The sequence below is a fragment of the Bos mutus genome, chromosome 19, assembly GCF_027580195.1.
Source record: "Bos mutus isolate GX-2022 chromosome 19, NWIPB_WYAK_1.1, whole genome shotgun sequence".
Classification (NCBI taxonomy): Eukaryota; Metazoa; Chordata; class Mammalia; order Artiodactyla; family Bovidae; genus Bos; species Bos mutus.
Genome location: NC_091635.1, coordinates 39,882,714 through 39,900,219, shown reverse-complemented (window position 1 = coordinate 39,900,219; position 17,506 = coordinate 39,882,714). Strand labels below are relative to the sequence as shown.

Sequence of the window (17,506 nt, the reverse complement as noted above, 5' to 3'; positions counted from 1 at the left end):
TCTCAATCTGACACCATGACTTTCCTATAGGGAAGAAAACAGGTTGAGCAGCCAACCCAAGTATTGCAGCCTGCTCTGCACATTTCTCCAGAAAACTAACGAATTATCATTCTGGCATGTGTGTTACTTGGTTTTCTTTTTCATAATAAGTCCAAGGCCATAGAGCTTTATAACAGTAAAGCCAAAAATAAAACCGAGTCTCCTGATTCTTGAAAAGGAAGTTGTTTGGAGTGCTTTGGTGGAAACCATATGAAGAGTTCTGTCTTTTAAATGTAATTTCTGTGAATTCTTAAGAATTCATATGTCTCTGCCAGATGCTGATGTTCGGTGTAATTTCTTTGCCTGTTCAGTCACAGAAAGTGGTACTCAGTCGTGGAAGGTATTGTAACTTTTAACCCCTGATGTGTACATGTTGTGTAACAGAAAGGGCAACAGTAAGATTGCCATCCTACAGAATGAATGTGGCAGGAAAAGGTCAGTGAGCACAGTCTTACTTCCTTTTGTTGTCCAGAATAATTGTAATTCTTGAGCCTCCTAGAAATTGGAAGCTAAAGAAAGCAATTCAAGTTTCCTAAAAAAAAAAGAATTAGTATGCCTGAGTGTGGCCTTACAAGTAGGATTTTTTTTTTTTTTTAATCTCTTGCTTCCTTAAAGGGAACCATTCGTCCCATGGTCCTCCTCACTCTGTTCTTTTTCCTAGGGCTACTCACATCCCTAGGTTGAAAGAATCTAAGTCTCTGTCCAGAATCAAACAGATTTAGCTTTTAGCCCATTAATGGTAGTTTTAAGGGAGGAAAAAAAAAAAGAAAGAAGAAACTGAACAAATTAAATTTCCTTACAGTCTGGCAAGTAATTTCTATTAGATTTCAAGATCGGGAACATGTACTCATTTAGGAGGCGCCTTACTATTCCCCAAAGACATTTCAAAATAGCCAGAACCGTCCTCAAATCTGTTCTCATTTCCCTCAGTTATTAAAATGTAGATCTGTTTCAGGAGGCTCACAGGGCTCCATGGTTAGGAAATCCTCATTTCCATCTACCACCTATAATCAAGGCACATCTTTCTTCATAAAAGATTTTTTTTTAATGACCAAAGCAAATTACCTTCATTATAGAAAATTACAGATTTTTAAAAAGAAGAAAATTTAAACCACCCATAATTCCAATTAACAAACATATTTCAGTCTTTCTTCTTATGCCTATATTTTCTTTATTTATCTTCATTTTTGGCTGTGCTGGGTCCTCATTGCTATGCAGGCTTTTCTTTATTTACGGTGTGAGGGCTTTTCATTGTGGTGGCTTCTCTTGTGGAGCACAGGCTCTAGGGCAGTAATTCAGAGCCTGGGCTCAGTAGTTGAGGTTTCTGGACTCCAGAGCACAGGTTCAGTAGTTGTGATGCATGGGCTTAGTTGCTCTGCGGCATGTAGGGTCTTGCCAGACCAGGGTTCAAACCCATGTCTCCTGCATTGGCAAGCGGATTCTTTACCACTGAGCCACCAGGAAAACCCTATGCATTTATTTTTAAATAAGCAAGCTTATGCTTTACATAATATATAACCTCTTTTTCTCATTTTGCAGGTTTTAATAGTTTTCTGTGCCGTTTGAGCTGAATCTGTGGTATTTTTTAGTGATTGCTTAGTACTCCATAGTACAGAGTATTTACTATTAAACTTGTAACAGTAGTTAACATTTACCATGGAAGTAATACATGCCAAGCACTGTGTAAGAGCATCCCATATACTGTTTTTCATTAACTGTATAGATTATAGAGGTTATCATCATCCCAGTTTTATGGCTGAGAAAACTGAGGCTCAGAGAGTTTGGTCACTTGCCCAGGTCATGCATTTAGCTCGTTGCACAAACAATATTAGGACTCATGACTGGCGACTCCAGATCGCCTCATCTGAAGTACTGTCGTCTGTTGCCCCGACATGTATGTGATCATTTCACTTTTGATGGATGTTAGGCTATTTCCGGTTTTTCACATTTATAAATAGTCCAGCAATGGACAACTTTGTGTGGGTGTGTGTTTTCTGAGCATTCATAATTATTATCTTCAGATGAGTTGCCATAAAGGAGTTGCAGAGATTTAAAACTATGTAAAATGCAAAACTTTTTTGATATTTTCAGATCACCTGTAAGAAAGCTTGTAGAAATTCACCTTCCCATTGGCCCAGCAGTGAATAAAAAAAAAAAATCTACTTAAAGCCTTTATTGCTCCACTTTCTATCCTGGATCTTACTGGTTTTCCTCCCAGAGTTAAGGAATGTGTATCCCTGAGCAAAGAAGTGAGAAGAGTTATCCTTTCCTCTTCTTCTGCACCACCATCACCACCACCACATCCTCTACTTTGGACAAGCTCATCTGTACACAGATTTTGCTTGCCCCAAATTTCCTTAGTTAATTTCAACTTCATTTCAGGTGGTAACACTTATTTTGGAAAGCAGCATGATAAAGTGGAAAGAAACAGGGACTTTGGAGTTAGTCAGACCAATGTCTAGATCTCATCCCTGCAGACTTATCAGTTCGTTAGGCCAGTCCCTGATTGTCCTCACATCTGTCTTATCATCCATGAAGCAGGAATAAGAATACCTCCTTCACTGCATAATCGTCATAAGCAGTAGGTTCACGGGAAAATGTCGATCATGGTACTTAGTACATAGTAGGTGCTCGGTAGAATGTTCCTTCCTCTTTTTTGTTCCCCACACAGTACTTAGTTGAGTGCTATGCTTGGGGAAGGTGCCTAAAAACAGCACACGCTTGTTGTGTGAGTAAAAGTAGCCTGGACAGACATGAGGTGTGAGCGTGTGCTTGTGCGCGTGCCTGGGGCCAACATCCCAGCAGCCTTGCCCGTAACACTAGACTCTGATCGCCTGCGATGTTCCCAGACTCCACAGGTCTGAGTCTGCTCTGTACAGCTTTAGTTCTGAGATAAGATGAATATGAATTTGATGAATATGAATATGATGAATATGAATATGTGAATATATTGAATATATGAATAAGATATATTCATATATGAATATATGAATAAGATGAATATGAATCTGAATTCTCGGTTGAGGAAAATTAATTTCTCAGGAGACCTCTGTGCACGTTTCACATAGCCATGGAGAAACACACATGCCGTAGTCAACTAGCATGGAGCCCCGTCCTCTGATCAGTGGGTGAGTCAGAGGTCTCTACTGCTCTGGGCATCTCCCCAGCCTTCCCTGTGAGGGGCCAGCACACTCTCTTTCCACAGGCACCAAAAACCACCGGGACTAGCAATGCCCTGAGCCCCACAGCCTCCCCCTGAGGCTGTGTGGGGTCCCTGGGACTCTGGTGTTGTAAATGGATCATTTCCTTGCTTGCTGTTTTTATCAATCCTACATCTTGGTTACTGCTTCTTTTGCAAACTTGTTCTTGTTCAAATAGCACCAATGGTATTCAACCCCACCCCACCTTCTAAACAAAAAGCGCAGAAGAAAAACCGTGAAGTATGGAGTTCTATGAAGTATGAAGCTCTGAAGGTCAGATGCAAAGTTCACCTGGAAAAGTTGGAGTCTGATTTCCACTAATGGCTTTTCAGGACGTTTGTTCTTCCAGTGCAAGCTCCTGTTTTATGTCCCTTGATCACTGTGCATTTCATTAGCTTCTCCGTGAGCAACTGGGCTCCCCTTGAACTAAAGCTGAGTTAAGTACTGTTTTCTCTTTGTTTGAAATAATTAACATGTGTCTAGGAAGCAGCCCAGTGTAGCGCTTGGGTTTAAGATGGGCTTGGGCTGCCTCTACTCTGCCATTGATCAGCTGAGTGACTTTGGGCCTCTTCTCTTTGAGCTTTTTCAGTCTCCTTGTCAGTAAGACAAGATCTTACTGTAAGATCATGTCGGAATAGCAAAGGAGATGATGTGTGCCAAATGCCAGGCCAAATGACCTGCACACAGTAGGTCCTGACGTAGGTACATTGGCACATTCAAGTTACAACCCAAACCCTAAGTCATCAAGGGGAAAGATGGCAGAGCATCCATCCGAGGCTGTGGCTGGACAGTACCACTGCTGGCTGTATTTTCCTCATTTTTTAGAGAATAGTCTGAACAATGTCAACTTTCATTGTTTTCCAGTACTTTAAATTCTTTTCTTATTCCACAAAGCTGGCTTAATTTTTTTTTTTTAATTTTTGTTAATTTTTGGCCACACTAAGTGGCATGTAGGATCTCTGTTCCCCAACCAGGGATCAACCCCTGTCCCTCGAAGTGAAAACACAATCTTAACCACTAGACCTCTAGGGAAGTCCTGGGTTGACTTAAATTTAAACTCATGAATCCATTTGACTTTTGTTAGTACTTCATTTATCTTGACCGATGGAGTTCGAAATGGCCTAAGTATTCAGGAAAATCGGATCTTTCACCTAGATTTCCCAGTGTGGACGCATTCTAACATGGCCAGTGGTGGTCAAGAGGAGGCAGCTCTCCAGCGGGAACTTGAACTCTCACGCCGCGAGCTCCGTCTTGCCCAGAGTTGCTTGTAACCGATGACAGGGCATGTCACCACCACCGACTGTGGTTGTCTTCTGTCAATGGAGAACCATCGTGCTTAGATAATTGTTTACGAACTTTTCAAGCTGTTGAAACGTCAACTGCTGCCAGCTTGGAAAAGAGCAGTCATTACTATGGATGAGCTTTGCACTCGATGGAGGGCGGAGTTCACTGTGCGTTTTGTTCCCCTGGGGCCTTCTGCCGTGGAGCTGCTGACAAGCTGGGAGTGGAAGATGAAGTGTAGATGGTAACAGCACCTGCCAATTCTGGCCTCAGCCTGTGAGCTCATTTAAGGCCCCCTAGGATGTTCATTGTTTGAATGGGTCACATCTTTAATATCAGGTGGGAAAAGAAGTCTCTTGAAACAGAAGAGGATAAGGAAAACATTAGAAGTAGCCAAAGCATTAGAATATAAAGTCAGTTCATATTAGACTTTTCTACCATCTCTGCGTCCTTTGCTTTTATTTTTTTCGTCCAGTAAAAAAATTAGAGGCCCTTTTCTTTCTGGAGCCTCATTATGAAAGCTTACATAGACTTCATGTATCTGGGCCTTGGTTTTCTTATCTGTAAAATGAAAATGGAGGTGCCTTCCAGCTTTTGCATGGTTCCATGCTTACACAGACCCAAAGCTTTTAGGCCATAAATACCTGTTGATGTGAAGAAACATTAGGACAAAACATAGAGTCATTTGAGCTTCCCAGGAGCTGGGGGATCATCCGTGTATACAATATGATTCTTTTAAACACATTCTCTCAGGATTGAATTTTTCCTTTTCCCAGGAGCTCTGTAAAAATAGTATTTTCTTGCCAGAGACATCAAGGCCTCAGAAAGACTGCCTTCCTTCTATGAACATATTATACAGTTTGTGTACGGCTCAGGATCTTTTTAACAGGCAGCCCAGCTCCTTTCTGAGAGGCTGACCCTGCAGAACCCCATCTCAGTCCTGGCCGGTGGTGTGAAGCAGGCTGGGGGCTGGTGCCACCCCTCTTCTCCAGTGTTTCCGGGTGAGGTGGTGGTGGGGAGAGCACACCTCTGCTGCTTTTTCCATTTTATTGTGCTTGTTTTTCATTTCCCCTAACTGACCTCAGGTTGTGAGAACTGGAGCCCAGCAGGTCTCTCGTTTTTTTATTTTGTTTTTAATATGTTTATTTATTTGGCTGCGTCCAGTCTTAGTTGCAACACCCAGGATCTTCATCATGTCCTGCAGGATCTTCCGTTGTGCACACGCTTAGTGGCTCCATAGCTTGCGGGATCTTAGTTCCCCAACCAGGGATCGAACCCAAGTCCCCTGCATTGCAAGGTGGATTCTTAACCACTGGACCCCCAGGGAAGTCTCAGGCCTCTTGATTTTGTTCACGGCCTGCCTGGTCAGAGGCCAGTGGTGCCCCAAACCTGCCATCCACACAGCCCCTGCCCTGTTCCCCACAGCACTGTCTTAACCTCTGACCTGCCCCTCATATTTACAGAGATGCTCTTTCCTTTCTCTTGATTAAAATCCCACATAATCTCAAAGGCTCTTGGAGTAAGAGTCTAATGTTTGATTATGGAAATTTTCAGTTAGATAGAAAAGTAGAAGAAATAAGCTACCAAAGAAAGCAGAGAAAATAAGCCACAAGGATATATTGTACAACACAGAGAATATGGCCAGTATTTTATAATGAATATAAGTGAAGCATCACCTTTTAAAATCATTTAGAAACTAACCCAGCACTGTAAATCAACTACAAGTTTTAAAAACTGTGAAACACTATATTATACACCTGTCCCCTCACCTTCCCCAGTAACGGGTAGCGCTGTCCTCCTGCACAGGCTCTGAAGACTTGTCCCGCCTTGTCTCCATTTTCAGATGCAGTGGCAGAACGTGGAGCACGTTGGTGACCAGAGCCCCTACGTCACGTCGGTCATCCTTCACATTAAACAGAACGTCCCCATCATCCGTGACAACCTGGCCTCCACGCGGAAATACTTCACGCAGTTCTGCATTAAATTTGCAAAGTAAGTCCTGAACGCCCGCATCACTGGATGGTTCTGAATGCCATGCTGACCACCAGCATGCACCCGATCCAGGTGTCCCCACCATCCAAATAGTTTTTTTGTACCCTAGAGAAGCATACTAATCACACTAAATTTGCTACTTAATGTGGTAAATCACAGTAACAGCAGTACAACCATCCACCCCCTCAAGAGAGGCAGAAAGGAGTCAGGGGGCTTCTGTCATTTGAACTACGTGGACATTCTGGTACCCCTGTCTCCCCCCAGGTTTGGATAATTAAAATTATTTTCCAGCAACTTCATGTATGTATTTTGTCTCACTGACTGGATAATAAGCTTCTTGAGGATGGGAACCGTGAGTTCTGTTCCTCTTGAGCCTTCTCTTCCTCCTCGCCCATAGCGCTTATTACTGTGGCTGCCAGAGTATATCCACTTGTGGACACCCGTGAGTCTAGGGAAGGTACTAGAAATCAGGAAGAGCAAGTCAGAGAGCCAGTCCATTGCCAAGTAGGTGGAGTGAACACTGCCTGCGTGTCTCCTGCCCCGTCCTCCTGTGCGGATGCTTCTGGCTTGTTGTTGTAAAGCAGGGAGATGTTTTGGTCCTTTGCCAGTCAGCATCTGGCCGTAGCACCGTTTCCCCCAAGGCCGGACACCATGGAGGGTCAGTGCCTCCTCGGACCAATTATCAAACAAGCATTTTGGCAGACTTCGCAGGGTAGGGCTTTGGGAAGAACGGCCCCGTCCAAGCTACTGAAGTGAGGTTATTCTCATCCAGGTCCCTGAGGACAGTTTAGGGCTCCAAGTTTCTGTCTTCCCCAGATCTCTCCCAGTTTGTGTTCAATTAAGGCTTTCCTTCCCCCTCACACACAAGCCCCTAAAGAGCAGCAATTACGGAGTGGCTGTGGCCTGAGTTTTAGTTCCCAGAGTGTCAGGAAAGGCCCGAGTGGACCCTCCCGGAAGGCATTAATGTGTGCAGGACAGCAGATGGGCCGGAAGCTGACATCCCTTCCACTCTCTGGGTGCTCATTAGCGCAGGTTAAAAGCCCTGCTGATAAATCACACTGTGACACTCCCCATAACTCCCAGTAGGAACAGCGTCTCTATAAAAATTTACTGTAGCCAAGAATCTCCAGTGCTGTTGCACAGGAACCTGATGGAGCTGATGTTAAACCGAGGAAGGGGTCTTCACTAGTCCCAGCACCAGTTCACCTTCTCTCAGTGCCCTTGGCTCTCTCATTAAGCCCATGCTGGGGGAGCTGGGCATAGGATGCCATCTCTCACATCTGGAAAAGTTTAACCTGTAATCTAGAAAGTGGATCCTTCATTTAATCCATGGTACCCTCTCATCACTGTAAAATCCCAGCTGAAGACCAGAACCTTCAGGTGGGGGCTGTGAGAAGACTCTTCTTCAGCCAAGAGCAGTCACTGCCACCACTGCGAGGGTCTGGAGGAGCCCCTTGCAGTTACACCTCACGTTGCTGGAACTCTTCCCCCAAAGACGTGTCCCTGATCCTTATGCTTTCCCCACCCCTCCTCCTATAGTCCAGCACACAGAGCCAGATGAAGCACATGATCAAAACCTACTTAGTTTGAAGTAACTTAGGTTATAAACTGTGTGCCGTTGCAGTTAGCTGTAGTTCAGTCTCATGGTACTTTTTGGCCTGACTCCAGTTGAGAGCAGGAAGAATCCATGCCACGTAGTCCTTTGTTCTCACTGCCTCCTGATCAGTTAGCTGGCCTTCCCCTAGATCTGATCTCTGGGGCTGACATTTCTTTCCCTCTAACTTTTTTATCTCACTATTGGTCTCTGAAGCAACAACAGTCTCTGTTATTTAGACATCAAGATCAGCCCCCTGGTAGAAACTACTGTTTGAACCACAAGTGACTTCCCTCATCCACTCAGTGGATTCTCCTCCATTCAGTAATGGGGATGATGAGACAGATCTCTTAATAGTGATTGGGAGGAAAAAAAATGAGAAGTCATATAAACTTCCTGGTAAAGTCCTGGTACCAAGCTGACATTTAAAAAGTATTAGCTGCTGCCATTATTATTTATTGTTCATTCAGCATGCAGCCACTTGAGCACCCACTGTGTTCCAGCTGCAGAATTCAGTGCTTTGACTAAGTAGACGTGGTCCCTGGCTTCATTTGCCTTACGGTCAAGTGGAAGGAAATAGACATGTCAGCAAATAAGTATAACCGAGTAGGTTATTTATTAGGTTGGAGGTCTGTGGACTCTGCAGAGTATGGTGGAGGAGACTGAGGAGAGGCTTCACAGGAAAGCTGTCCTTGAGCAGAGTCCGGGAGATATGTGTGTGTCCTGACCCACAAGGCGGTGGGGAGGCATTCCGGGCAGAGGGAGCAGTGTGAGCAGAGGCACGGAGGATTCAGATTGCCTAGAGTCGTAGGATCTGCATGGGGCTAGACAGTAGAGGAAGGTCTGTCTGCAAGAGTTGTGATCAGAGGAGGGTCCTGCTCATATTTGCATCTGAAATAAATCCCATTAACGGCTGATGGATTAGAAATGATGAGGCTGAAGGCTGGGAGACCAGCTAGGAAACAACTGAGAGAGCTCTAGTGAGAAGGAGAAGCGCAGCAGCCGGGGACGGTCAGGAAGGGTGGGTGTGGGTGTTGAGGGAAGAACTGAGAGCTTACTGGATTTTGTGGTTGAGGGCAAGTCTGTGGCTTCTGACTTGAATGCCTGCACAGACGAGATCTAGTCTCTGAGCCTGGATCCAGGATAGGGCAGAGTCTTGGATGTGCGGGGGTGGAGGTGCCAGTGCCATGCCAGTGGGCTCTCCAGTAGGTCTCTGGATATCAGAGTGGCACAAACCTTCTGGAAAAAATGTGGAGAGAGCAAAGAGGATGGCGGGCATGAGTCTGAGAGCAGCTTGTCAAGTGAGGAGATGGGGAGGCTGGCCAGCCTTTACCTCAGCCTCCAAATCTTGCTTTCGGCCATGGGCCCTGTGTTCTCCTGGTCTTCGAATCTGGCCTGATTTTAGGCATTTCTGGTTCCCATGCCTTCTGTTCAGCAGCAATACAACTCAGCCTTCCCTACTCAGGGCTCTGCAGGATTTTCTTTAAAAAAACCCTCCTGACCTGTTAAAATTATATTCTCCCTTTCCCCAGATGAGCATCATCAGTTCACCTGGCCCAGGTTGCCCTTCAGTCCCCAGTAAATTTTTTGGAGATTGTGTATTTTGTTCTCTGATCTGACAGTTACTCCCTTAGCAATTATTTCCTATTTTCGCGTTTAAGATCCCATAACCACCTCATGTATATTCGGTTGTCACATCCATTAGGATGTTTTCAGCTACTTGTCATAGAAGGCCTGACTCAAACTGACTTAAACAGTGAATTTTTTATTTCATATAACTGAAGTCTGGAGATGGGACAGATCCCAAGATGCAGTGGTTCAGCAATGTTACTGAGGACCTAGCTTCTTTACTGACCCTGCTCTCCTTGGGCCTGGCTTCATCCTTAGAACAGTGGGAAAATGACAGCTCTAGATGTTAAATCCAAACACACAAACAGGCTAAAAAAGAAGAGAGTCCTGCCCCCGCTGTGCAGTGAAGTCCTTCCCTCCCGCTGGCTTGGATCATGTCCTCGAATTGTCAGCACCAGCAGCAGTCACCCAAGGAACCCCAGGCTCTGCCTGGCTGAGGCTAATTAGAATCCACCTCTGTTGTTTAGGAGGAATCAGCTTTTCCCCAGCATCCCAAGGCCAGATTTACCTAAATAAAACCAGGGCTTTCATTAGGGGGGCATGCTAGTAGGACATAAGAATATCTACTTTAATTCTCCATTTTCTTTAGAAGGAAGTATAGGAACTTAAAAAAAAGAAAAGTTTTTGCAGTTCTTTACCAAAGAGAAAATGAACCTCATCTGTCACTTCTTTTTTATCCACAGCTCCTTCATTCCCAAGTTCATCACCCACCTCTTCAAGTGCAAGCCAATCAGCATGGTGGGGGCAGAACAGGTGAGATGAAGCTGGTATAGGGCTGTTCCCCTCGCTTTCACTGTGGGTCAGACCACGTATCTTCCTAGTCCAGAGGTACTAGGTCAAAGTAAAACCACCGGTTTCCCCTGTTTTGAGGACAGAATGATGATCTGGCAGCTGAATTCATTCATCCATTTATTTAAAGCATTTTTTTCCATTGAGCACACCCCCTGGTACCTGGGCCTTATTTTAGGGACAGGGCATACCACAGTGAACAGGCAGACAAGACCTCCCCTTCATGATGTTTACACTCTAGTAAGAAGAGACAGATAACATACAAGTAACAAGTCAGAAGATCATTTTTACCTCTGTATGCAGGGTATAAAGCTAGGTTATATGAAAGAATACCTTAGGAGCATGATATTCATTATATTCTTTACATATTTATGTGCCGTGTGCTCAGCCGCTCAGTCGTGTCCAACTCTTTGCAGCCCCATGAACTGTAGCCTACCAGGCTTCACTGTCTATGGAATTTTCCAGTCATATTTTTATAGAGATGTATCTTTTAAAATATTTATTTATTCATTCATTCGGCTGCTTCAGGTCTTAGTTGCAGCACATGGAATTTTCCCTGTATCACATGGAATCTTTGTGTTGCAGTACTCTGACTCTCTAGTTGCAGTGCCCAGGTTTAAGTAGCTGTGGCATGTGGGCTGAGTTTCTCCACAGCACGTGGGATCTTAGTTCCCCAACCAGGAATCATATCCACGTTCATGCATTGCAAAGTGAAAGTGTTTTAGTCGCTCGGTTGTGTCCGACTCTTTGCGACCCCATGGACTGTAGCCCTTCAGGCTCCTCTGTCCAGGGAATTCTGCAGGCAAGAATACTGGAGTGGGTAGCCATTCCCTTCTCCAGGGAATCTTCCCAACCCAGGGATCAAACGTAGGTCTCCCGCATTGCAGGCAGATTCTTTACTGTCTGAGCCACCAGGGAAGCATATTGCAAGGCAGATTCTTAACCACTGGACTACCAGGAAGTCCCTAAATATATTCTTTACATATTTATATTCTGTATATTCTCTGTTCTAAGAGGAGTAGTGGCTTTAGGTTGGATGGTTGGAAGAGGCACCTCTGAGAGTTGGGGCTGCAGGAGGACTAGGAGAAAAGCATCTGGGCAGAGGGAGCCACAATGGCTCTTGATTATTTGGGGTCCTAGTGGCTGGGGCAGAGACCACCTAGGAGCAGCAAGCAAAGACAGGCTCATCTTTTTGGTACAGAGAAGCTCTGTTCACCTCACCCAGCAAGTCTTCCTCCATTAGCCCAACCCTGCTCACTTGAACTCTATGCCTCAAGACCTGTCTACATAGATGGTGTTGCCTCAGCACTGCTGAGTTGAGTTGGGTGCCATGGCAGTTGCCTCTGCTCAGATACCACCTGTTCACACTCTGTAATTTGAACAGCTTGAGTTTGGAGAACAGTTTAAGCTCCTTTAAAAACAAACAATAATATTCAGCCCCTAATTCATTTTCTGTTTGTTTATAATTGTTCGAGCCATTTAATTGTAGCTCCTTAATCTTCATACAAATGTAAACAGAAGGCTCAATTTGCCTTTATTATTTTTGCCTCATTTGCCTCATTATTTTTGAAGGTTGTTCTTTGTTTGTAATTGAAGTACAGTTGATTGACAATGTGGTATTAGTTTAAGTGTACAGCAAAATGATTCAGTTATATGTATACATATATCTATTCTTTTTCAGATTCTTTTCCCTTAGAAGTTATTACAAAATATTGAGTATGGTCCCCCAGCCCCTAATTATTTAAAAACACTTACTTAGATGCGAGCTGTTCATGTACTGATCATGTATGATCCCTTTATATTCATTAAAATAAATCCTCTGTAGACCTTAATTCAGCAATACTGAACTGATTTCAGTTGCTTTCTGTATTTGAAAGAACTACATTTTTAAGTAAGGAGAATATATAATTCAAGGCATTTCCATAGCTCCTGCTCTTCCACTGGATTAGTTGACTGGGTGGTGGCTCAGCTCTCCTAGCTCCATAACTTGCCCCAACCCGGGGCCCTTGGCCGTGCTGGTCCGAGTCAGGCCTCAGGAGGGTGGCAGGTCAGCATGTGCCCTGGTGCATCATGGGTCCATCAGAAAGTATCAAAGCCAGAGGCTCTTGAATCTCATAAGTGCTGTTTGTTCTATAATCTTTTTGTAAGTGAGTGGCCTTCCTACACTATACCAAGGCAGTAGGTGTGAGCCTTAAGGTTATGGGTTCCAGAATCACTAAGGTCTGATGCTGAATCTTGTCTCTGCCAGCCAGCAGCTGTTTGTCCTTAGTCAAATTGCTTACCCTTCAAGGGCTTTAGTTTCCTCATCTATAAAATTGGGATAATCACAGTACCACCTCACAGGGTAGTTGTGAGGATTAAACAAGATAATGTGCTGAAGAAGATCAGCAAGGAGATCAAGCCAGTCAATCCTAAAGGAAATCAACCCTGAATATTCATTGCAAGGACTGATGCTAAAGCTCTAATACTTGGCCACCTGATGCAGAAAGCCGACTCATTGCAAAAGGTCCTGATGCTGGGAAAGACTGAGAGCAGGAGGAGAAAGGAACAACAGAGAATGAGATGGTTGGATGGCATCACTGACTCAATGGATATGAGTTTGAGCAAACTCTAGGAGATAGTGAAGGACAGGGAAGCCTGGCCTGCTGCAGTCCATGGGGTCACAAAGAGTCAGACACAGCTTAGTGACTGAATAACAACAATGCACTGAAGCGCTTGACCCAACATCAGGCACATGGGAAGCCCTCAGCAAATGCCAGCTCTTACTATTAATAGTTTGTTTCTCTGTCAGCGCCTGTCTTCTCACATGGAAACATCTAGTCAATGCTTGACGTGGGCTGTCTGGCTGACCAGCTTAGCAGAGTCAGAAGCATTGTTTCAGCAAACGTCCTGGGAGGTTGTGTGGATTCAGACACTGACCAACTGCATCTGAGTGTAGAGTTTCAGTGTTTGGAAATTCTTGCCTCTTGCACGTCATAAGCACAGAATGAACCTTCTCCTCGGGAAACAGCAGAATAATAATGCCCCAGCACGTCCAACTTCATGAGCACATGTTCACCGGGGACCCTCTGTTCACCTCACTGCTGTGTGTGATGAGAGAGGACGTAGAGTGGTTGCTCTTAGTGTGTCCAGGAGAAGCTTTGGATTCTGTTTCTGGTCTCTAGAAACTAATTCTCTCAAGTCTCTAGAGTTGCTGAAGCCCCTGGAACAGAGTTGACTCATTGGGAACATGTTTCCATGAGTTTGCAGCCCTGCCCAGGCCTTGCAAGCTGATTTAGTGCCCAGCAACCATGCTATTTTCATCTCGTCACATGAATCCAATGTCATATCTATTTTCCTCAGATTTTCCTTTCTTTAAAAGAATGTTAAAATAATCAACTCAGACTCCAAAAGCCCGCATCTTCAGAAAAGTATCAGTTTGGCCAGTATTCTGCTTTGAGATGTGAATGAGAAAACCATCTGGAAACTGGCATTTGACTTTATCAGACCCCAGACAAACATGAGTGGGTGACAGGGGAGCATAGATCTCAATAGGCCCTGCCTCGGGTGAAGGGTGGGGAGGCCATGAGTAGGAACTGTAGGGCATCGTGGCCCTTGGAAGATTCCCACGTGAAGTTCAGGTTTAGCTGGGGTCCATGCTTGCCGTGAGTATCTGGGCTTAGAAGCCCATGCAGTCATGGAGCTGGAGGCATGATCACTCAAGCAGCAAAACCACAGGAAACTGGAAGTTACCAGAGAGAAGTTCATAGATTAAAACAGATTCTGAGACTTTCCTTGTGGTCCAGTGATTAAGACTTCAGTTTCCAATGCAGGGGGTACGGGTTCAGTCCCTGGTCGGGAAGCTAAGATCCCACATGCTTCTCAGCCAAAAAACCAAAACATAAAACAGAAGCAGTATCATAACAAATTCAATAAAGACTTTAAAAATGGTCCACATTAAAAAAAAAATTGTTAAAACTTCTGCTTAAAAAAAAAAAAAAAGTCTTGATGAAACAGATTCTGTCACAAATCTTAGAGCAGCTGTAATCCAAGTTTAACAAAAGCTGTGAGAGTCAAGGATGAGGCCTAACCTCAGAGTGTGCCTTTGCTTTGCCACAAAGGTACTAGATCCTAATTTTAGATTGCATTTTAATACTTGTGTCAAAAATGGTAAAGGAGACATTTTCCTGCTCTTGATTCTTTCCCTGATCACTGTATAAAGTAAATTATTTCCCCTTGGGCCCCAGAGTCTGCCTGAGCAATTGCAAGGGCACGCGGAACTGAACCATACCAGTATTTGTCATGCTTCTTGCTAGTTTGTGATTTTCAGAGAATCTTGTGGGATTTGCAGGGTCATTAATTAGTCTTCTGGCCACAGTATGTATGACTGAGCACACAGTGGAAATGGAATCCATTTGCACAAACTTACCAGAGGAAGCAGCTCACTGTTGTGTCAGGAAAAGGACCCAGGGTGTTTTTAAGCACTCCTTTGGGGGGAGAAAAGTGTACTAATAAAATTTAATACATGTAAATGACCATTTTTTAAAAGAACGACAAAACCTTAGCCAGCTAGGAATAGAAGAAAATGTGTTAAGGCTGATTTTATTTTAAAAGGGTATATACAGAAACATATGTGATGGTCTGCATGGATAAATCCATTTGTCAAAACTGTACAGTTAAAAATTGTACATTTCATTGTATGTAAATTTAACCTCAGAAAAATTAAGTGAGGGACAGGGAGTGGTTGCAGCAGGGTTTCTCAGCCTCTGCACTATCGACATTTGGGGCTAGAGAATCTTTTTTGTTGTGGGGCTGCCCTGTGCATTATAAGATGTTTGGCACCATCCCTCACCACTACCCACTAGTTGCCAGTAATACCCTGCCAATGTTGACAACCAAAAATGCATCCAGACATTGCCAGATATCTAAGCCGAGGGTGGGAGGATGAACCCCCCTCCCCAAGCTGAGAGCCAGTGTATTGTAGGCATGGATGAACTGAGATGAGCATGTGAGAATGTCTCTGGTTAGTACAACCGACTGCATAAGGATTCACTGTATTCTTCTGTTTATGTCATACATGCTTGAAACTCTCCATAATAACAAGATTTTTTGTTTTAAAAATGTAGTGGTCCACCCTCACATAATACCCACTTAAGTGATATCCACAATAAAATTTTATTTTGAGAAATGACACAAAACTCAATTAGTGCTTAAAGTAAGTTCCTTCTAGATTTTCTGATTATAGAATGTGTGTTCAGAAGAGCTAAACTTTCTCCTTCTTTTTTAATGTGCTTGTGTGTCTGTGCACATTGTAGAGCTTTCTCCCTTTTGCTCAGCCCTTCTCTATTTCTCAGGAGCTTTTTGAATCTCTTCACTGCCTAACCGCTCACTTTTCTCTGTCTCGTCAGCTCTGGCCCATCTTGACTTTTATGAGACCATCCTGTCCACCGAGAACTTAAAGCCTCCTCTATCACTCAGTCAAAAAGGGGCCTCCCTTTGTGCCACACAAAGCAAAGAGACAGGCACAGCCACGCTCCGCAGGGGTTTATGCCCATGACAGGATCATCAAGGTCCTGGGGATGGGAGGACTGAGCAAGCTCATGAATGAAGTGAATCAGTTAATGGGGGAAAAAATTGCCATAAACATCACGCTTAATGGTCAAATATACAAAGATTTTTCTCTTGACATTAGGAACAAGACAAGGATGTCTGTTGTCAACATTTCTGTCCCACGTTGCCCTTGAAGTCCTGGCCAGGAAAATAAGGCAAAAAATAAAATGTTAAAGAAATAAAAGGTATACAATTAGACGGGAAGAAACAAAGCTGTCATTTTTCACATTTTACAGAGAACATGACTGTGATTGACAATATCCAGAAGAATCTATAGACAGACTATTAGAATAGAAATTTAGTAGGTGGGAGCCAATATAAGGTCAGTATTTAAATTATTTCCAATATTTGTATATACCAGCAACAAACAATTTTTAAAAAATTTAATGAAACCATATACAGTAAAATCTAGCTGGTAATAAGTATTTTAAAAATGTGTGAGTCTTCTACACAAAAAGTGACACAGTATTAAGATATATTAAGGAAAAATCTTTAAAATGACAGGAAGGTCCATGTTCATATGTTAAAAGACTCAATAATTTTTTTTTTTTGGTCATTCTGCATGACATGTGGGATCTTAGTTCCCCAACCAGGGATTGAACCCATACTCCCTGCACTGGCAGCAGTCTTAACCACTGGACTTCTAGGGAAGTCGCATGAACTCAGTATTTTTAAAATGTCAATTCTTTCAAAGTTATAGAGTGAAATCCCAGCAGGGGTGGGATGGGTGCTTGTGGTGTGAATGTAAATTGATAATCGGATTCTAAAAGTTGGATGGAAATGCAGAAGACCAGAAATAGCTGAAATAACTCTTGAGAAAGAGAACGGAGTTGGAGGATTTAAACTTCAAGATACCAGGGCTTCTTTTAATGCTAAAGTAATTAAGCACACAGGGACAAACGGGCCAACAGAAAGGAATGGCGTTCAGAAATTGACCACACGCACACAGACACTGGATTTATGGCAAAAGCAGCACTGTAATTCAGTTGGGAGGGGATGGTCTTCTCAGTAAACAGTGCTGGGTAATTGCATATCCACATGGGAAAAAAATCAATCTTTATTTTTTGTAAGGAATTTTTTGATGTGGGCCATTTTTAAAGTCTTTGTTGAACTTGTTACAGTACTACTTCTGTTTTATGTTTTTCTGTTTTTGGAAGTCCCGGAAAAAAATTAATCTTGACCCTAACCACACACCATATACAAAAGTCAGTTTCCAAAAAAACAAATCAGTTCCAGTGAGGATGTGGAGAAATTAGAACCCTCATATGCTGCTGGTGGAAATCCAAAATGCTGCAACCATTTGGGGAAACAGTTTAGCCGTTTCTCAAAATGTTAAGCATGGAGTTACCATATGACCCAGCAATTCCACTCCTAGATAGAAACCCAGAAGAAC

At 43.5% G+C, this 17,506-nt stretch overlaps 1 protein-coding gene across 1 annotated transcript in view; it reads left to right on the top strand.

Annotated features, from left to right (window-relative positions):
- The window catches only part of VPS53 (VPS53 subunit of GARP complex), a 122,167-nt gene that overhangs the window by 94,405 nt on the left and 10,256 nt on the right, over positions 1–17,506 (top strand). The window contains exons 18-19 of the mRNA XM_005888227.3: positions 6,364–6,512; positions 10,419–10,488. Coding sequence (XP_005888289.1) covers positions 6,364–6,512; positions 10,419–10,488 — 219 coding nt within the window. The remainder of the gene's footprint in view (positions 1–6,363; positions 6,513–10,418; positions 10,489–17,506) is intronic.